This window comes from Gallus gallus, chromosome 4, assembly GCF_016699485.2.
Source record: "Gallus gallus isolate bGalGal1 chromosome 4, bGalGal1.mat.broiler.GRCg7b, whole genome shotgun sequence".
Taxonomy (NCBI): Eukaryota; Metazoa; Chordata; class Aves; order Galliformes; family Phasianidae; genus Gallus; species Gallus gallus.
In genome coordinates this window covers 29,748,160-29,770,625 of record NC_052535.1, presented here as the reverse complement: position 1 = coordinate 29,770,625, position 22,466 = coordinate 29,748,160, and the positions used below count along the sequence as shown (strand labels likewise).

Below are 22,466 nucleotides of genomic sequence, written 5' to 3'. Positions count from 1 at the left end.
GAAGGCAGGTTGGACTGAGTGGGAAGGGATAGACTGAAACATTGCCAGCTTTGCTTCTGAAGCCTGCATCCTCTGCTTCCAAATCTGGTTTAGAAGTCACTCTTCAAACACTGTCTCCTTTACTGATAATATTCCAAATGCAGATGCTTTGTAGGCAAATATGGGGCAATTGGTGCTCTTTGTCCCAGGCTGCTTTAAATGAAATAAATCACTAGAAATTTTCCCGTTCCACAAGCCAACTAGCATTACAGCCAAATGTGGGCTTCTCACACTGACAACTGTTTTATTTATTCTTATTGTTCTATTCCACCTCCCTACTGTGTGTGTCAGGAAAATCCCCATGCAGGTTTGTCAAGGTATAATCCATGCTATACTGAACTCCTGGGGTTCTGTAGTGCATCTTGTCTCATGGTTGTAAGCAATTTGGCACAGGGACAGTCTTCACTGCAGCGTGTCACTGCTTTTGTTTTAATTCAAAGTAAAATAATACAGATCTCCATCTTATTTCAGTGATCAGCATGCTTTTTTTTCCCCCCTACTGTGTAAATTCTGTGTAATTCTCACTTTTAATTTTCTTTTAAGCATAATTATCTCATTATGTAGCTTGAAAGTTATAAATCCATGACATGTCTGTTGTTTGAAGACAGTCATGCGCCAGTGGTATTTTAAATTCAGTGTCTTACACAGATAATGATGGTTTCTCCCTGGACATGTATAGGGTTCTTTGAATACAATTAAAACACAACCAGTGTTTTAAAACAACACTGTTTTATTCCATTACATTGTATATTGTCTTCTCTTATAGATACTATGTTTCATATTTTAATATTACATCTGTTTAAGAACACATCAGGAGTGATTTTTGAGAAGACAATCATCGAAGAAGTTGATAGAAAATAAAATTACATCAGTTGTTTTTCTTTCTACATGTATGGAGAAAGCTTCCACCCTCCTGTTGCCACCTGTGCAGGCTAGCAATGCAGTCAACACTCACCACAATGCTGAGGCAACAGCAATGAGGAGGAATATTTAGTCCTCTAAAGCAATTCAGGCAAGGACCAAGAAAGTGTAACTGGTGTTTCCATTCTTTTGTTTGTTTGTTTGTTTTATTTTGGTAATCTACTTAATTGGCTTTTATCAGCTCATTTGCAAACTGAGCTCCTTTTTATTCAATTTCTAATTATACTCTTAATTTGCCTTTATGTAATCTTGAATTGGACCTGTTTTTATATAGGTCAGTCTCAAACTTGCAGGTTTCTTTGACCTTAGAAATCATGTTTCCTAAAAAAAAAAAAAAAAAAAGAAATGGAAGGGCAGGATTCTTCTTCTGATAGTCAAGTGAATGACCAGGATTACAGCCAAGTGCAGTTGCATATTGAAGTCAGCCTGCTAATGAGGTTGCCCCTTTGACACTTTGATCAGGACACACTAAGTTGTTGAAAAATTGTCAGTCTTGTAGCAACACACTGGCTCCAATTTATGAAGTTATATACGATATGCTAACATCTTGTATATTCCCTTTTTCCTTGAAAAAGATGTAGTTCCTTTGTTGAAGTAACTTAGTTCACATGCTGGTTGCTAGCTAGGAAGAAGAAAACAAGTCAAACTACTGTGCTGTAATAACTGAGAGGCATGTTCTAATTTCAGAAGGAACTTAAGTTGTTTTTCATACATTTCAAAATTATGTACTCATAAACACCCTTTGGACATTGAACCTTTCTTATTATTTTTCTTCTGTGTACTTCGTTAATTAACATAGGCTTCTTTGGTTGCAAGGCTATTTAGAATTGGTTCATTTTAATTGTTTCTTTTTTTATTATCAGTAATGAATTTGTCTTAGAGCAAGTGAAGTAATGACATGAAAAATATGGAGAATTGTGTGTTTTGAAAGGGTTGTATAGAAAAACATTTGATTTGTGTAGCTGCAAGTTTGAGCGTATTTTACTGAATCACACGTTAAAGGTATGGCTTGTAACAAAAATTATTTAAATTGGAAGCTCAAAGTAGCTATATTTATAAATGTATATATGTAAAATTTAGGTACGTAACAAAAAACTTTTGATTTAGCATGATAAGTATTCATGCCTGAAAAGCTTGATGTGGGTTCTTAACTTCAGTCACTCCAAAAACGCAACTTACTCTGACCTAATTAAGACTTGATACAGTATGCAAAAACTCAAGATTGTGTAAAACTGTGGTAGCCAGGGTTCTGCAGCCTTTGTTTCAGCAAATGACCTGAGAAAGCCCAAACACCACATGTGGCAGGAAGACTGAGCCAACGTGGGCCTAGTCTGCCTGCGTGCAGGGCCTACATGCGTTGGCGCTGTGCCATTCAGGAGCTCTTGTGACCCCAAATGTAATGGGCGTTCTTGCCTACCTGCTCAGAGTTGTGATGCTACACCATACTAGTGGTGTACCACAGAGCCAATGCTTGGTTATGGGCTCTATCCTGGTAGGGAAAATTCCGAGAATAGTGGTTGGTATTTTTATCGATCCTTTACTAGTATGATATGATGTGGTGTTGTTTATTTAAGATCTGTAACCGTGTCCATGCTAAACTTGAGTTTGTTGTTTTGCAGTGAGGGTTTCTCCGGGAACGTGGAGGCTTTTATTGGAAATACTTGTCTAATATTTTTACTATGTATTTCTTTTGTGCTGCTCCGCCACTTTGCATCTTTATTTCTGAGCTGATACATGGTATTGCCCCAGATCCAATTGTTTTAGTTCTTCCACTCTGTGCTTTTCAATTTTGCTAAGCTTATTATCATCATTGCTAATTTCTGCTTGGTAGGTGTTGTATTAGTTTTCTTCGTGACTGTCAAATGGTCTGTTACATTTATTTCCTTCCAAAAAATCCAGCCATTCAGAATAAGCCAGAGGAGACAGACTGTGCAACCTTGGTATTTTGAATAAAGTTTTGCTGTCAGTGAAAGCCAAAAAGCATTGAATCATTTTAGAGTTTAAAGCCTTATTTCTGCTGAAAGGGAGCATTCAGTGTTCTTTGTTTCGACATGTAATTGGAATTACCTTTTATTTTTTCCCAAAACTATTTGCAGAAATAATGATATAGGAATTCACCTGGAATTACGTTATCCTCTCCCATTTAAAGAAATGGAACTGATTCTGTATAATTACTCTGTGGAGATACTACACAAAGAAAAGTGAGATTCAGATTTGTTTCACTCTTGAGATTTAGCAACAAATTTATTAACCTACTGAATGTGTTCTTTGCAGATTGTTAGGAAACAAAGCATCACACTGTGCAGTGAGACTGCAGGTAATAAGTGAGCTAGTCACACAACAGGTAATGGCCCTTTTCCCCCACAATCCGCAGACAGCATACCATCTAGAATGAAAACTTGACAGCATGCATGGATTCTTCCACCATGTATAGCAGCTTCCAGTCCTCAGTTTTATGATGAAAAAATTCCATGTTACGAGCAATATGCAGAAAACATAATAAGCCTTATTGTTAATGTTTCTTTTATAGATGTAAATACTGATCTCTGCAGGTATACAGAAGAAGGAACTAAATGTTTACTGAAAATATTTTTATTGATGGAATGAGATGCTATGTATGACCCAATGTCATGGGATTTTTTTTTCCAGAACTTCCGATGGTGGAAAGACAGTTGGTACCATTGAAGTCAATCTAGTGAACATGGGAGAGCTAGAAGATGGGGAACCAGGCCACGTCACAACAGATTCACAGGATCAAAAGGTAACAACTCAATTGATTGGACAAAATTAAATAGAAGTATTAGTTGCACCAGATACCTAAATTACTCATACCACATTGTGATAAGTAGTTATTAAAAAAAATCATGGGTTAAGTACTGTTTACACTTAATCTCTCAAAAATAAAAATAAATTTTATGAAAACATGCGGAGTAATGCTCTGATTGATTTCCTAGTCCCTCTCCTTTTTTAGAAAAAAACAAGTTGATTTTGATTTCAGCTGATCATCTTTAATCACTCCTTTGATCAACTCCTGTCTGTAGAGACACCATAAATATGATTTTTTTTTCCCTTGGACAGTTGCTCTGTTTTCTGCCACTGAAGTCCTGTAAACGTGGATTTTTAAGTGCAGCCAGTGCCCACAATACTGAAAACCTGGAAAGAATGGCAGACAGGAAAGCCAAAGAAGAGGTGAATCGCCTTAAAAAGGGGCAGATTCAGCTGCATTTCATGGGAGCATATAACGGTGGGGAAAATCTATGGGTGTAGTGGGTGGCAATGGTGGCACTTCAATGCTAGAATAGGGAAGTGTTGAGCAAAGGGTTATGTGTAGGGATTTTGAATTGAGGCGAGAGGAGGAGCAGAAAGGGGTTGGAAAGGGTAGAAATGCTCTCCAGTAGGCAAGTCTTGCAGCCAGAAGTGGTGGAGATGCCAACTGGAGATGATACAGTGGGAATGGATTTGGAAGGAATAGGAGGAACCAAAGGAGGGGTGGAAAGGAGGACGGATGACAAGAGGCTTGGACTAGGACAAGATTCAGAAACAACCACTCTGAATGATGAAATTGGAGTTTAAATGGTTTTCAGTTGATAAAAAAAAAGGATTTTACTGAGTCCGTAGTCTAATGACAACTGACATACCTGAACAGTCACTGCCACTCGATATCTCTGTCCCTGCAGCCTCGTTCTCACTGAATTTTTGCAGCCCTACTACTATGAATGTACTTCAGGTACTTCCCTTACTCTGCTCTTCATGGAGGGGAAAAAAAATCAACAGATTTGAGAAAATGCTACAGGGGATTCAAATTTAAGTACTGCATTCTTTTTTATTTGGAGGTAACACAAAAGAATGTGTATTTGGAGAGAATGATGTTGTATCTTTTCTGCTCAGCCAAAATAGTGTACAAAACTCTAAGGATATATTTGCCTGTGTTTTTTTTTTTTTTTTCCAACCATTCTTGTTGTAAGGACCCCAAAGTCCTTTCAGAAACATGGACTACTCGGACAAATTCCAAAGTGGCCAACAAACAGTGTGGAATCTTTCTTTTTTCGTGCTGTAAAATGTCTACAAGATATGCAAAACTGTTTATCTAGCCTTCTCTTTTATTTTTATCCTGTTTCAAAGTGTTGAATGAAATTTGACATGATTGTTTGACATGTGTCTGACTTGTGGAAACAAAGAGGCTTTTAATAGACTCTTTCTAAGGGATTCTAATACTTAAAGAAAGAGCAGCCTTGTGACAACTTTTGATCTTTATAGCAGTCCTTAGTTTTTACTGAGTAGTTGTGTTATGGTGTTGCATCACGGAGTCTTAGTTTGTATGTTCATAGTGTAGATATAGTTTGAGTATATTCCTGAAAAACAATTGTGAGAATGTAGAGATGCTGTATTACTTCAAACAAATAAGTTCTGAGTTAGATTTGCTAACTCATTAGATAAACTATACACAGGTATTTACTCATGGGGGAATGAGCTGATAGTTCAATTTCAACTGAGATGTCAAGTGGTAGGGAGTACCTCGTGTCTTGCTCTTTAGTTCAAAATCTGCAGCAGAAAATCTTAAAAAGAGCCATGGTAACTGAGTTTCCCATCACCTTCAGAAACCTTTTTTCTGACTGAGGGAGGAACATGAAAAACATTAATACTAGCACATTTAAAAGTGGATTTATACCAGTTGATTTTTCCATTAACTTTTAATACTTTTATACACTAATCTTATCAAAGGAAACATCTTCCAATTCACTTGTATAACAGATGACTTCAATCACAAACCACAACCACATCTTAAAGATTTCTTGTGGCTCCTACTTCTGCCTTATTTAATAATTCATTGACTGCTTTCTGACACCGTGTATGTGAAAGCTACCTTATTGAAAGAAATCCCTCTGAAACCACATCGCTTGTCAGAAGTTATTTTAGCCTGTGCCATTGTATTGGCAGGAAGTCTTTCTGTTTTATTATTATGGAATAGCTGACCATATTTTGTCATCTTCTCTGTAGTACTTCTGATTGTTTTGCCATATATTGGAACATACAGAGAGAGAAATGTAAATGGTAATTAATGGTAGGGTTGGGAAGTTATCAATGTTCTTTTTAGTCTGCTACTTATAAGCTGCTTTTATAAACGCTTATGAACTCCTTGTCATGCCACAATTTGCAAATATAAACTTTTTCTTTTGTAGTGTGCATTGGTTCGTGAGTGTACAGCATCTGAAGGCATAAGTGGTAAAGACAACTTGCCTTCATTAAATGCAGGTGAGTATTTTAACTTCCATCAAAGGTGATTATTGGAATATCTGGTCTTGAAGAAATCACAAATTTGGAGCAGATCTCTTTAAGGACTCTTCATAACGTGTAGAGATTTATTAATATTTTATGTATTTTTGACTGTGTCATTTTTCTAACAAATGTGAAGAAATCTTTCAGACATGTAATGCTCTCTGAAATACTGCTGAAATCTCCCACTCCGACATCTTTACAATTCAGTGATCTTTCAAGACTGTCAGTGTCTTCAGTGGGCATGGAATTAACCTCATAAGTTTTTGTCATGTCACTGCATGACATCCTGTTAAAATAATTATGTCCTATTTGCAATTGAATACGCAGGAGAATTAATCTTTCTCGTAGTTGATGGCATGGCAATTTCAGTTCAATCTGAAAGCTGTACATCCTGAAACTGAGGAAGTGATGGGCAAGGCATTCTCAGTTCTAGTTCTGCTCTGGCCTTGTCTGTACTTCACTGAACTAGAATTTCTCTTTCAGTATACTGAGAAATATTACATACTGATATGCTGCACCATAAAAGTTTTACTAGCCCAGGTTTATGAATCTCTACTGCTCTACAGTAACAATGTCACAAATAAGTTATATGTGTTATCTGAAACCATAGCACTGTGCATTAGCTGCAGGCAGTTGAAGAGAAATGTTACTGAAGTTTTAACATTTTTAAAACCTTTATCAAAACTTTTTCTTACTACTTCACTGATAGGATGGGAGACACAGTAGTCCAGCTTTGCAGTCTGATGGAAGCACTAGAAACACACCAGGATAGTCTTCCTGTGCATGAATGAAAGGTGTATTTTTTTTCCTGTGATTTCTTGAGACTGCATCAGAACCAGACAAAAACTTTTTAGAAATGCCATTTCTTGTTACTGATTTAATGGGAGGCTAGAACTCCCTTTGTTCTAGCCTTCCACTGTTTGTGGAAAAGATGTTTGTTGAGAATTCCTAAATGGACAGGAACTGCATCTGGTTACAGAAATTCCTGAACTGGAAATAGCTGGAGGCAAGGAGAGATTGTAGGCATGTATTTATGGTGTGGCAAAATCAGAGGCAAGGAATGAAAAGAAAGGAAGAAGAAGAATGTGATAGAAGGTGAGGATAACAGTACATTTCCTGCACTACTCTCCCTGCTGTGTACATACAGAACTACACTAAACACATATTCCACAAACATAAGTGTTTATTACATGCGTATGCTGTTGTAAACTGTTCTATCTCCCCTATATTGTTTAACAGGCCTTCAAAACTATGAAACTGAAAAAATACACCATATTTATCTTAAAGCCTGTTGGCGTTCTTCAGAAACTTAAAACTTTATGTATAGAACTCAGAGTCCTTGAGTTATGAGGCACTTAATGAGTCAGGGGAATTAGTATATTACACAGATAACTATTATCATTCCATTATATCCCCAAGGATTGAATCTATATGTCTCAATGTTGAGTTATTTGTTTCTAATACAGGAATGCTTGCCAGCAAACCTATTGCCCTTTGCAATGACAAAAAGAATAAAAGTAATTGAAATTAAGCAAAAATTAAGGAAGCTGAAAATTATCCTATCATAATACATCTATCCTAAGAAAGGAAGACAGAAATAGAAACGCTAATAATAAGTTAGCGTGTGATAACAGTATGCTTTGATTTGTGTTGGATAGGGAACAAGAATGAAAACAGAGTACTGAATCTTTTATTAGTTTTTATTTTATTTACAGGGGAAGCAGTGTGAAGTATATTGCATGGAGTAAAAAGCACAGGGATCTTTAAAAATGAGAATGTGCAAAAGTATGGGTAGTCAAATATATAGTATTGGCTTCAAAGCTTTGTGCTATAAAGAAGTGATTTTAAAATAAATCTTTCCTTTTTTAAACCACTGAAGTTCATCTGAAATTGCTTTTTTCCAGTGCCCTTCATGATCACTGTATAAATACAGGGAGGATTAAATTCATGAAACTTTTACTCATTTTAATAACTACTACTTATAAAATTTAATTCTAGACTTACCATCCTTACTGTTTGGGTGCTAAAAGCCGTCTGGATTTCTTTTTTGGGCCATTTGGTGAAATTAGAAAGAAAAACACATCTAAGAATTTTATGGAGTCACATAAACATTTCAGCGTTTCACTTCACAGGAAAAGAAAATATTGTGCGGCTCTTACTGTCAACCTCACAAAGTAGCAAGCAGTAATGAAAATTAGAATTATTTGGTTTCCTTCCAGTCTTTTTTTTTTCTGTGTTTATAAACGAAGCTTTCTTCATAAACCATGGAAAGATGCTTTTGCTGTTTTCTTGCTTTTTCCTTTCCTTATTTTTTTTTTTAATGAAGAACTGTAAATGGCCTCCAGTCTGAAATTTCAGTAGCAGAGACATTACCATTAAGTAGTATCTAAAATGACTTGATAATTCTAAAAATGATAAAAGAAAACTTTGGATCCATGTTTCCAAAGTGGTACTTGTCTTCCTTGCTGTTATGCTGCAGTACTTTTAGTCTGTGTTTTTTGCAGTTGACTGTTGGTTTTTGTTGTTGTTTTGCTCTACTGGTGGTGATGATGAAGAGAAATGCAGGGGAAGAGGCTGCTAAGCATACACTGCTTAGCTAACCATTTTGTGTACATGCATTAGGTTCTCACAGACAAATATGAATTTTCTGAATGTAATAGATTCTGAGTGCAGATTCAGGCACTGTTCTTGGAAAAACTTGCTTTGAAAGCTTATTGGAAAATGAACATAAAAAGAAGAAATAGTGAAGACTTTTCCATCTAGGTCATCATTATTTGAAATCTCAGGGTAAATGTTACCGGCCTGCTTCATAATGAACAGGTGGTGCTACAAAATAAATAAATGAGAGAAATTAAAAAATGACCTGTTCTGATTGATTTCTATTTTAAGACAGTTCTGACTTAACCAAGTTTATTGAGTTCCCTCTGACTTCTGAAGATTGTCATTCTGTATCTTGTTAATGGAAGATGATCGGTGCCTTTTGTCTGCCTTATGGATTGACAGAGGCTGTCAACATTATTGAAAATTTGATTTTATTAACATAAAAGAATCTCAGTGGAAGACAAGGAAAATAGGAGAACATCACAGCACATTTTAATGAAGTAATAAAGCCCAGACATGGGATGCAAGTTGATCGTATGTACAGAGCTTGAAGATGTTTTTCTTTTTTGAGGATTCTCAAGCTGTAAAATGTGTGCACTGATGTTTGAACATTGGGGTATTTGGGGTGCTAATAATGAACAGAAATTCCTATTGTTCATCTGCCATTTCCATCAATTATCTATTATGCCTGTTTCGCAGTAGTAACTCAGAACCTAGTTTTTGTAAATAAAATCAATCATAAAGGCAGAAAGACTGTAAAAGGCATTTAATTTCTCATCAGACTAGTTAAAGAGATCTCAATGAAATGATGGAAATAGAAAAGGAACATGAATATTTGCAGCATTCCTTTCTTTATAAATTGCCAGCAGCTGTTTTATTACAGATACCTCTGAATCTGTGATCTTGTTTCAGGCTTTTCTTGGGGGATTTCTTGATTACTTATACAAAACTACTTCTGTAACTTTTAATAACTTTCTGTGTTTTTCATTCTCTGTAAATCAGCCTATGTAGACAATAATGGTTGCAATGAGTTGTAAAAGAAGCTGATATTCTTACTAGTTGTCATGGTTGCCACATAGTTGCCATTGGGAGTTAAAGAGTTAATGCTGCGTTTTCCTCAGAAGAGAAGAATGAACTCTTTAACTCCCAGAGCACTGCATGATGTTATGATGTGGAATACCACTGAAAAACTATGAAACCATGACAATAGTATATATATCATATTGAGAAGAAGTTTCTTCTCAGCACACATGGGAAGTACTTTTGTTTGAGTTACAGATCATTCAGTGGCAGATCAATGAAAACCTGGTCTGAGGCAGCTTTTTACAGAAGGCTGGTAGTAGAAAAGTACTTCTAGAGGTTTTGGATCGCTGTCCGAAGTCATTCCCCGTTAGTGAGCTGCACATGTGTATGTTTAATGATGGTAATTTGTGTCCCATGAAGCTTATTTACAAAGTCAAATGATAGTTTCCTTTCTCAGTTTTTTTGTCCCCAACAGCTAAGAGTGGTGTGGGTATAGGGAAGAAAGGAGAGCACAGAAATTTCCCACCTGTGTTACAGAACACCAGTCAGAGCAGAAATATTGCCAAGATGCAAGAACTTTACAGTGAAAAACACTGTGGGTTTTAAGCATAAACTTCCAAGACATGAAGTGTCTTGATTTTCCTAAATATTTTTATTTTCTTATGCCAAGCTACAAGTTACAGTCGTAACCTGGGAACAGAGCATATGACATTTTTATAGGGTTGTTATCTTTATTTCTATGAAGTACCAGTTTCTTGCTCATATCGGTGGTAAAGTTTCCATTAACGTTAGAAACACATCATCTATTTACATTAATGACTCCTCTGTGTACATATCATGGTGAAGATGCATTGGATACTGCTAAACTTCAAGGCACATTTCACTTGTCCAGCGAAATTTATTATTCATATGATTCTAGCAGATAGTAAGGATAGCACTGACTATGTCAGTTTCACTGTTTAATTGTGCGTTTTGTTTTTCCTAACAGTATCTGGAGTGTAGGAATAGAGAGCATAACTTCTCTTTCTACTGCACTAAAGTACTAAATTCACAGAATACCTGCTGTGATTTATTGACTATATTAGCAAAACTTGGTCCTCTACACGCTGCTATAATAAATAAAATACTAATGTATTTAACAGATTCTTAATGGTTTTGAAAGTAATTCTACAAGCAATGGGAGGAAATAATGTATTACTTTTAGATATTTTGTTCTCATCAGTTTTCAGTCATATAACCACAGGAAAGCAACTGTATAATTTTTCCTCTCTGCAGTGTTAAAAAACCCGATCTGTAAGTTGTACAGATTTCCTACTTCTGACAACAAGTGGATGCGGATCCGGGAACAGATGGCTGAGACCATCCTCTCCTTCCATGTTCCTAAAGAACTGATCAATCTGCACATAAAGGAGGATATGAGAAGGTAAGGATGAGGAATTAGCAGTAGTAAATACTACATATTTTCTTAGTAAGAATAAAATATATGATGAGCTAAAAATATAAATTTGAACTAGGAAATAGGCCAAGTGTACTGTTTCTTGGACTTTTGAGGCTTTACTTCTGTAGCTGAACAATGGAATTGATTGTCAGAATTCTCTAAGACTGCAGTGAATTCATAAGTTCTGAGCAATGATCTGTTTTAAAGTACAGTCATGACTTTAAATGTATAAGAATCAACATTTGGTTAACAGCATGCATTTTTGGAAAAGCTAACATTTTGTAAGGAAACAACACATGACAAGGGTGTGAACTATATTTGTAGTGTTTTGTTTTGTACTTTGGCAGCACTTAATATCACAGATAAACATGCAGTCAATGGCAAGTAATGTTTGTAGTTAGTGAAGAAGTAATGAGAATATAAATTACTTTTCTTCTAGCTAATTTACATCAATTGACATGAGAAAAATTTATAAAAATAGTTTAGTTTTGTAGCCTTAGCTCATGTCGGGCCTTTTAGTCAGGAAAGGCATTGTAGGATCAATGCGATGTGAATGGCCTAGGAAGAAGAGAGGGAGCACCACTGGCCTTAAACCCTTTTTATACCCAAATTCCCACTTCATGTGCTAAAACTGCAACTTGCCCCTAAATAGAACTGTAAATTCTGCTGGTACAACTGGGCACAAGGTTTTACATGGTCTTGGGCTTCCCTAAATGCTTACCTGCTTTTCCCAGTAGTGCTGAATGATGCAGAAAAATGTTGCTACTTTTGCCATTACACTTGCCTCACATAAGTGGGCATCTTGTCTCATGTGTAAGAGTAGCACTGTGCGGTAATGCTGCATCCCAAACTACCCTGTGTGCTTTCAGGTATTCCCTCTTTAGCAACCCAGCAGGAAGCCTTGCCTGTGGTTATTTACAGGAGGTCCTGCAGTAGGGGTTTGTGTCTTACTAATTATTATTAAGCCCATCTACTGCATCTGTGTGATTTTGTGCCAGTAGAGCAGTATGTGACAGTCCACAGTCTTGCATTTAATAAGTCAGTGGACTGGTACATACTTAGTTGTAGTGATGACGGGTTATAAAAGCATATGTGAATTATATATAATATATAATACTTCATTCTTTTCATTAGTGCCGTGTTTAGGTGTTCATGGCCAGATCTTGTTTGAGAATAATAACGCGTAAGGGTTTTTTAGTAAGCGATAAAAATTGATCATGCTGACTGTATAGCTCATCCACTTCTCAAATTTTTATTTGCCCAATAGGTAAATGCCATTTAAGAGTTAGAGAATTACTTTAACCGCTTTTATTTCTTACGCATTATCATCTCCAAAGCCATAGTGCAAATACCAGTACTTGGTATTATTTCACATTATAGCGTTCATCTCTTTGGAACAACTCATGGTATTGTTTTATTGTTTATTTTTGTTAAATGATCATCCAATACCCACTGTAACAAAGAAATGCTTTGAGGAAGAAATATAAGTAAACGTGGCTTGACGATTGAAGCACATGCTTCTGATTTTCCTGACGGCCAGTGTGGTTAGCTGTAAAGCCTGGTTAGAAGTGTGGGTGTGACAGTGAGAGGGATAAATTGGTTGCATCGGTCTGAAGGAGGAGGTAAGATCAAGAGAAGCAGAAACTTCTGGTGGGATATTAGTAGATGGGTTCAAGTAGGGACCCTCGTTGACTGTGTCTCTTATCAGTTTATAAGCATGTAGTTTGGAGCTTCAGGTTTGTACGTGCTTTGCTTTCTGAAATAATTGCAAAGATGCGTGTTCTTACAGAATCCTTACATTTGGAAAATAGTAAGTTAATGTAGGGAGAAAATTGTTATGCTAGTTCTTGAACTCTTACAAAACTTAGACTATACCTTCTTAAAGCTATTCTTTCTGAAGTATTCTTCTCTACATTTTTTTTTCCCCTGGTTAGTGTAATAATAAATATTTTTGTCTTTGCCCACTTCTTATGTGCTCAGTGTGTTTCATTTTATTCCTTCAGTATAGTCAGGTTGCTTCAATATTGTCAGGTCTGAAGTAATTACTTATAACAAATATCCAAGTCTAATGTTAAACCTATTCGGTATTGCAGTTCTCTTTTTTTCATAGGTCTTAAGGTTGTTTATCAGTTGATTAAACTACTGTTCATTCTTAACCATTATCATTTTTTAACTTGATACTCTGAAATACGTACCTCTGAGTACGTATGCTTAACATTGCTGAGGATGCTTAACATTGCTTTTTTAGTATGGTGTCATGCTTTTAAAGATATTCTTGCATTTGAGATACTACCCTTCAAACCTCCTTGTAAGAAGTTTAAATAGGAGGTGTATGGTCATTTTTATTCTAAAAAGGTTTCATTTTTATGAATTCATTTAGTCTACTTTGCTGCTTTTTATTAAAAAGGATTCCTTTTCAACACTTTCCAATGAGTACTTTCCACTGTCCTAAGTATTTCTTTACACAGATCTTCTCTAGATATTTTGCATCCATCCAAAGACTAGCAAACTAGTTTTTCAAACACAATGATTATGAAAACTAATAGATTACAATAACTAATTCAGAAAGTTTGACAGCCCATATAATCTAAGCTTGTAGTTGTAGGAGAAGCTTGTGTTGTACTAACTCAGCATAGCAGGAGAATTATGGAACTAAAGTAGAAACTACCATACACATTTCTTTCAAACTTGAACTGGCATATTCAAGCTTTCCTGCTGCATCAGGAAGAGCTGGCCTGTCTCAACTCCAGCAGACTTTTCTTGTGCCATCTCATGGTCAGTACAATATAGATTTCACAATCTGTTTTGTGAATTCTTTCATGCAGCATTCCAGAATGAGGAAAAATTTTGAATTGTTTGGAAGATGTGCTTTGCTATTGCCTTTTAGTACAAAAATTCTTGGAGTGGACACTGATCTTCTGGACCATTGCACACTATTTTTAAAATTACTTTGTTTTGAATGATGGCATGGCAAAATTGTTGTGTGAATATAGGTAGTATGTAGGTAATATCTATGGTTCTGATAGCACTAAGTTGGGTGCGATTTTGTCATTTCATGTCACTTGGGGGTGCAGAGAGTATAAGTTGGAGGCATTAAAGTGTGAACATGATTTTAAAAGTTTTGCATAATGTTATTTTTACTCAAGTCATAAAGACCAGCACTGTATGTTTCGAATGAAGTACTGATTAGTAAATTGGAATAAAGAAAGCACCTACAAAAGTATTTAGATGCTTGAGTTATCACGCAGTTAATAATATGATGAATCATGCCACATACATGACTCCAGTCTGAAGGAAATAAAGTTCTAAATAAAAACTCTCAGAGGTAAATGTTGCTTCAGCTCTATGATAGAAGCAAGAACATTGTCTTAAAAATCTGACTCAATCTGATTGCTCTGATTCCACTGTATCCCGAAGAAATAGGAAAATGTAAAAAAACAAACAAAAAGAGCAAACAATTCTATGTATAATTGCTAATTGCTAAAAGTAGAATTTAGGACAAAATGTGAATTCCACAGCTGCCATTCTGAGTATTACTGAATTTAAGACTTATAATCATGTGATCAAGGAAAACTATTTGATATTATAAGTGTGTCATAAACGTAACCTCAAATGCGCATATTGAAGATTTTAGTATTTTACAGATAAACATAAGTAATAAAATATCCCAGGAACGGAAACAGTTTTAAGGCAAGGAGGAAGAAACAGCTTTAATTCAGCTTGGTTTTCGCCTACATTTTTTGGATAATAGAAAAGAGGTGGTGGTGGACAGAAATGAAAAATAACCTTTAAAACTCCAGCCACCAGGATCAGTATAAAATATTCTCACGACAGCAAATCCCAGCTGATTGTCCATATAATACGCAGGAAACATGTTTTAAAAATCATTTTCTTAACTGTATTTTATTCGCCTGTATTTATTTTGGGGGCAAATATTTGAGATAAACAGTCTGCATTCAAGTTTTTTGTTACCTCTCAGGTTGGAATTATCAGCAACTGAAACAGTTCTTAGAAATTCTCTAAGAGAAAATAAAATCTGTTTTCAAGAGGTTCTAAATGAAAAAACATTAGGAATTAAATAAAAATCTTTTTACATTCTTGTAGCAGTTTCCCCAGAAGGGATTCAATCTTCTGTAGTAATTGTTTGCTTTAGTAACAATATAGAAAAGAGGCTATGACTCTTTCATTTCTGGGAAAAATGTTATAATGTTTTGATGGGTTATTGCCTACATATCACAGGGTCCACAATTTGTTATAAAGAAGTATAGAAATAATTTTATCTGCTCTTATTCTACTATAATATGTAATGGTTACCCATAAATAAAATTTTGTTAGGAAAAATAACTTCTGTGCTCCTTTACTTAGGAGTAAACTTTTAAGCTTCTGTTACATTTAAGTGATTGACTCATACCCTGAAGTTTATGGCTTATATTTACTCCGGAGCTCCTGTTTGACTGAGTTCAGAATATTTATTATCTTTATCCTGTTCCTATATCCTTATCTCCAGTGTGATAAGAAAGTGAGTTTTTCTGTTTCTTTAATTGTTAAACTACCTGATGCAAAACAAGGACTGTTTAAGTAGAAACTATCAACATGAATAATACAAGAAATTCTTGTTGAATCTTTCAATACTTTGAATAGTTTCCTAAAATTATGTATCTAAGGTCTCATTGTATAAATAGAAGCATAAGTCACTAAATCAAATGGTACAATATTAATCTGAGCCCTGGGTGCTTGACCTTCATTTGATAATCGTATTATTGAATATTTTCTTGGAAGCAAAAACTTGCATCTAGTTTTAAGTTTTGACTCCAATGGCAACATTATCCAGTCATGCAATCTTCACAAATCTCTGGTTGTCCTGATACAGTTCATAAAAGAGAAGCAGGGATGTTTCTATCCGCATACCAGTCTTCCTAAACCATCTTTACATATCAGCATAACGTGCTGCATGGCTTTTCTTCCCATCAGCAGGAGAAAGCTAGACAAAGCTCAAGTCTCCTAAGGAGCAAGGAGTCCATGGATTGTAAATCATCCTCATATTCAGAGTAAAAGCTGTTGTGGGCTTTAGACAGGAGGCTGAAATGAAAGATTCAGGATTTCCTAACAGTGCTATGGGATCCCAAGGAGTTTCATAATTTATTCTTGGAAATTTTCATCTCTTTAAAACTTTGTTAACATCAATGTTCTGTTAATCTTTATACTAATGATCAGCCAGGTAATTTCAACCAAGCAGCATTTTATGCTGAATTTTTATGGATCTCACCTATCTCACATGGGGAAACAGATCCTCGCCCAGGAACTGGCAGGGCTTGTTGAGAAGGCTTTAAACTAGGTACAAAGGTGAATGGGTTAAAATGAGGCTTGCTAGAGATGAGCCTGGGGGGAATGATGATGGGATTGGAGGTGAGGCAAATGGCTCAGCTGAAGTGCATCTACATCGATGCTTATGCAGTATGGGCAACAAACAGGAGGAGCTGGAAGCCATTGTGCAGCAGGCAAATTATGACCTAGTTCCCTTTACAGAAGTGTGGTGGGATTGCTCCCGTGGCTGGAGTGCTACAATGGATGGCTACAAGCTTGGAAGGGATAGGCAAGGAAGAAGAGGTGATAACGTGACTCTATATTGGAGAGCGTTTCAGAGTTGCTGAGCTCAGGGCTGGGAATGATAAGGTTGAGTCTCTGTGGGTAAGGATCAGGGAGAGGGCCAACAAGGCTGACATCCTGGTGGGTGTTTGTTATAGATCACCTAACCAGGAAGAAGTGATGAATGAGGCATTTTATGAGCAGCTGGCAGAAGCTGCTCAATCTCCAGCCCTTATTGGCATGGGGGACTTCAACTTCCCTGATATAAGCTGGAAATAGAAAACAACACAGAAGGAGTTGTCTAGAAGATTTCTAGAGTGTGTGGAAGACAATTTCCTGACACAGCAGGTAAGAGAGCCACCTAAAGGAGGTGCCCCACTGGAACTGCTGTTTACAAACAGAGGACTGGCAGGTGATGTGGAGGTCAGGAGCTGTCTCAGACATAGCAACCACAAAATGGTAGAGTTGTATATTTTTGGTGAAGTCAGGAGGGGTGTCAGCAAAACTGCTACCGTGGACTTCTGGAGGGCAGAACTATTTAGAACATTGGTAGGGAGGGTCACGTGGGATTCAGTCCTGAAAGGCAAAGGGGTCCAGGAAGGTTGGTTACTCCTCAAGAAGGGAGTCTTAGAGGTGTAGAAGCAGACTTGTCTCCCTGTGCGATAAGATGAGCCAGGAGGGAAGAAGACATCTGTGGATGACCAGGGAACTTTTTCTGAGACTCAAGAACAAAATGAGTCTACCTCCTATGGAAGAAGGGATGGGCAACTTGGGGAGAGTAGAAGGAAGTTGTCTGGATATGTACAAAGAAAATTAGGCAAATAGCAAGCTTGAACTCAGCCTGGCCGCTGCAGTAAAGGAGAACAAAAAACTTTCACAAATTTATTAACAGTAAAAGGAAGGCTAAGGAGAATCTCTATCCTTTACTGAATGCAACAGAGAATATGACCACTGATGATAAGGAAAAGGCTGAGGTTCTCAATGCCTTCTTTACATTTGTCTTTAAAAGACAGACCAGTTATCCTCAGGGTACTCTACCTGGAAGCCTGGGATGGGGAACAGAATAAACCCCTCTCAAAATTCAGGTGGAAACAGAGACCTACTACTCCACCTGGACTGTCACAAGTCCATGGAACCATTCAACCGTAATGGGAAATACTTAATGAAAGCTTGGCATAATTGGGCTACTAAAACAAGAAGTTTGATGTGAAAAGGAGAGTGCCAGAAAAAGTTGTCTTAGATTAGATGAGGAGGAGGAATGGGGCAGCCTGTTGATATCTGTACTTTGAGTGGATACAAAATGAGGCAAGTTAGTGTCAAGACCTCAAAGGAAGATATTGAAGTAACCAAGACAGGAAGCAATAAAAATGGAGACACTTTCGTTGTTGAGGGTTTCCATTGTGCATTTGTTGTGATTTGACCTGGCAGGTGGCTAAGCACCACACAGTTGTTCGCTCATTTCCCCCTTTTCCAAGTGGGATGGAGGAGAGAATTGAAAGGAAAAAAAAAAAAGTAGAATTTGAGGGTTGAGATAAAACTATTTAAAAAGATAGAGAAAAGGAAAAATATTAAAAAAAAAAAAAGTGTGTATATATATGTGAATGTATATAACGTGATGGACAATGGCATCACCATATCTCATCACTGGTAATGGTGCAGTCCATGAAAGTGTCACCTTCATCCTCACACTGATTTGGTGTTATTTCTGTTCCTGAGGGAGCATCTATGGGACCCACCTGGTGCAAACTGTGATATTTCAGTGTTGCCACCATCATTTCCACTGCACTGAAGCCAATATCCAGCTCCATACACAGTTCCCTGTTGCCACTGCAGAAACGCACTGCCCTCAGCCTCCCTGTGCTCACATCCACTGTTAGGTCTCCTTAAACATTCAGAAGTCATCAAGGAATACCAATGGGTGCAATGTTTTCCACATAGAGGAATTCACTGACACTTTTGCTTCACATGCACTTCCACATCTGATGCCTTTTTACCAGTGTCCCTCTGCTGCCATCTGTTGCATGGCAACAAAATGTAATGGAATATTGTCAGGAAGGTTCAGTTTCTGCTGCTATACCACCAATATCCACCTCTGATGTTGTGGGCCAACATAATAAAATGAGACATCACTTTCGGAGTAGCCCTCATACGATACTGACGTTGCTCTCAGCTTACTTCTGTGTTTATAAATAATTCCAAATTCCATGCTTGAATTGAAAACATTAGTTACTGATTTGTCCTTTGGGTGGACTGAAATATGTTAAAAATACTGATTTCCGTCAATTTCAGAGTTGCTGTGTTTACTGTTTGAAATGTATTTTGAAGTGAAATAGGTTCTTGTATAACATACTGCAATATTATTAAAATACACTAAAGATATATTTTTAGAGAGAGAGGCAGAGAGAGATTGAGTATCATTGGATATTACTATGGACTTCAAATTTCATAATTTCTAAAGTACTTTGTTTCTGTGGTCTATCCTTTTACTTGAGCGTTCCCAGCAGTACCAATAAAGATTGGCATTGTGAAGTACTGTTGATGGAACTTACCTGCAGAAAAGATCATTATCTTTTTAGCCATGACTGAAAACAGAGTTGCACTGAGTCACCAACAGCATTGTGACAAAGAGTAAGAACTCAGGACACACAAATAATATCCAAATCCAAAGTATCTTGGATCCATTGTTGTGTTTGGGGGAAAAAAAAAAAAGTAAAGATAATGTATATGTAGTAGCTCTAATAGCTCTGGGGTTTAATTTACTTTGCACATGAGGAAAACAAACTTCCCAATGTGCTGTAAGTAACTGTGCTTGTTAATCTAGGAAGTTAGCGAGCTCTACTTTGCTCTGGTCAACTCTCAAAGGAGTGTACAGGAAGACTGATAATTTGCTGAAGGATTTCCTCTTGCATTTTAGTGATGTGTGGTTACCATAACATTGCTGTTTTGACCTGATGAGCACAGCTGTAAAGCTGAAGATTACATTCTAGGGAAATTGTCGCTTTCTGTTTTGTTTTGTTCTCCATTTTACAATAAAGAAATGTGGGAGAGGGAAAGGTTTGGAGGGGAACAAGGTTGGCGTGGGGGCACGTGACAGGACTATTGTGATGGGTAAACTGACATTTGTAGAAATACTGCCACAATAGTATCTAAAGAGTAGACCTTATAAAACAGCTACAATGGAAATGTTGGAAAAGGAATGAATTTTGAATTCTTTGCAATGGTGCTTACCGTTTCTTCGCAAAATATTTCTTATTGCAAACACAGCTCTTTGGAGCCTGAAAGCATTCTTGCCTACAGAGAAGAAACAATATTTCACTTTGCAGGCCATTGCATTTCTACCAGATGGGTTTTGAATGTTAAATTATTGTATTATTCAGTGATTTGACATTCTTTATCGCATGGTTGAAAAATAGAGCTGAAATCAGCAGAATTTGTAAGTGGCACGAAAACAGACAATTTTATTTCATTTGGGAGTTGCTTTTGATGTTTCTTAATAAACTATCTCGGATTAATTGGATTCATTTGGATGAGTGTTAACGGATTAAGGACTTAAATCCATCTCTTTTTGCCTTTTGATACAGGAATCAGGAACTTAAAGACTTGGGGGAACTTGCACCTCACTGGGACAATATGCGTAAAAGTGTTATTGCTCACTGTGATCAGATGTTGAGCATGTATCAGGATACTCTCGCAGAGCTTGGAAAGCATACAGGTATGAAAGTAGCCTCCTCTCAGCTGGAAAATTTAACTGTCAACCTAGTCAACACTTATTATATACTGAACTATTCAGGGGAAATAAGCCACATAAAATCAAAATATTTATAATCAATTTATTTCAGAGATACCGAGAGTTTCCCTGTTCCTTCTGTTTTCTTTTTTTTTTTCCATGCGTTCTAGGATGTTTTCATAGTTAATGTAGCACATGGTTATACAGCAACCAAAAAATTGTAGAAGTGGCTGTGCCTCTTTAAACTGCATATTCCCTTTGAATGTACTGCTCTAGTAATATTGAGTACCATCTGACAGCTGAGAACAGTCTTAGAGAGGTAGTTCTGTCAGTTGTTCTGGAAATATAAGTTGCGTTTAACAGTGTAGAGAACAACAATACGTTTTACATATCCTTTGTGCATTTGTCATTGTCCAGGTCATGCCAGAAAAGCACATGATTTATGTAGTATGCACAGTCTGTCTACAGTCCAGAAGTAGCAGTGTGTAATACTTTTTGTTTTTTACCTGTAGTGGTCTGCTGTGCGTGAGGTGTTTGTTCAGTTGTATTTGTCAGGATCTTGTGGACTGTAATGTATTGTAGTGTCCACATGAGTTGAGTAAAGGCAGCATCAGTGACAAATGTACAGGGAGGCAGCTGGTCTTTTTCTCTTGTAAAAATTCTTGCTTATAAAAAGAACAAGAAAAGACTGCAGAACTAAGTATTTATGCTTTTAAATTACTTTTGATTGTTCACAAATCATTTAAAGAACTTAGGATAATTCTTTTCTATTTGGGAGGACTGCTGGAATTATTTCCTGAATTACACTGTATTTTGAGCAAACTTTTTTCTTTTTTTTTTTTGTTCATATCATGCCTTCCACCCCCACTATTGCTTTTGAGATTTTTTTGGAAGGAAGTAGACACTTGTGTTCTGAGTGACTGCAGAGGCCTTGTTGCTGCTTTCTTGCTAGTGATCCTCATGATCACCTTCTCACTATGCATTTTCCCTATGGCTGTGCTGCCATTACTGGATATGCCGTTTCACTCTATATTCTCCTTATTAGCCATGTGACTTTGTATCTATAGGCATAGGCTTGCGAGAGGTTAACAGGTCTTTGTGCATTGTGTTTCCATATACAGCATCTGGTTACATCTTTTGAAATATTAGTTAATTACAAGGGTTAACTTACATTATTTTATCTATTCCTAGCTTTCTACAGTTGTATAAAAACAAACCAACCTTTTTTATTATTATTTACTGAGAAATTGTGTGACTTGTTTTAGTTAGTATACAACTAAATTGCTTTAGAGACTATATTTTTCTTTCACAGAATTGAGCATGTTTTTTATGATTAATCCACTGCATTTAGTAGGTGAGACACAAATCTTTCTTTTCCAAAATAATCATTAAAACAGTAAGGTTATCTGTTATCCATCACCTTTTAGTAGAAAACTGAGCATGGCATTTGTCATATATTGTTCAGAGATATCTCTTTTGGTCACAGGAAAAGAGAATTCCTGTTTTAGTATATGAACAAAAAAAGCCCTCAACTGAAACCAAACATTTTGGCAGCAGTGGGGGAGGAAGCTCATCTGTTGTATTGAATGTTGTATAATCAATTGCATTTTAGTTGCACAACTGTAATTTCTTGTGTTTATGATTGTTTACCATCATGAGAATGTTCCAATTCTGATTTTGGCAGACTACTGTGTGGCACAACTTAAGTTTCAGCATTTTAACTAATACACATTTTTTAGTGCTTTGTTAGTTAGATTTTGAAAGCATTCCATAAAATATCATATGCAAGGAAATAGGTACAGATGGTGAAAGGAACCAGTATATTAATTAACACTTTGAGGAAAATATTAAAAT

General features: G+C 36.5%; 1 protein-coding gene across 14 annotated transcripts in view; it reads left to right on the top strand.

Moving 5' to 3' along the window:
• Positions 1–22,466, top strand: part of INPP4B (inositol polyphosphate-4-phosphatase type II B) — a 287,734-nt gene that overhangs the window by 174,919 nt on the left and 90,349 nt on the right. For 11 of the 14 annotated variants that reach the window (XM_025150479.3, XM_420420.7, XM_046941277.1 and 8 more), the window contains 5 exons: positions 3,610–3,721; positions 4,039–4,149; positions 6,141–6,213; positions 11,137–11,284; positions 20,467–20,597. In XM_025150479.3, the coding sequence (XP_025006247.2) occupies positions 3,610–3,721; positions 4,039–4,149; positions 6,141–6,213; positions 11,137–11,284; positions 20,467–20,597 (575 nt within the window). The remainder of the gene's footprint in view (positions 1–3,609; positions 3,722–4,038; positions 4,150–6,140; positions 6,214–11,136; positions 11,285–20,466; positions 20,598–22,466) is intronic. The other 3 variants (XM_040700268.2, XM_025150480.3, XM_004940950.5) reach the window with 1 other exon arrangement.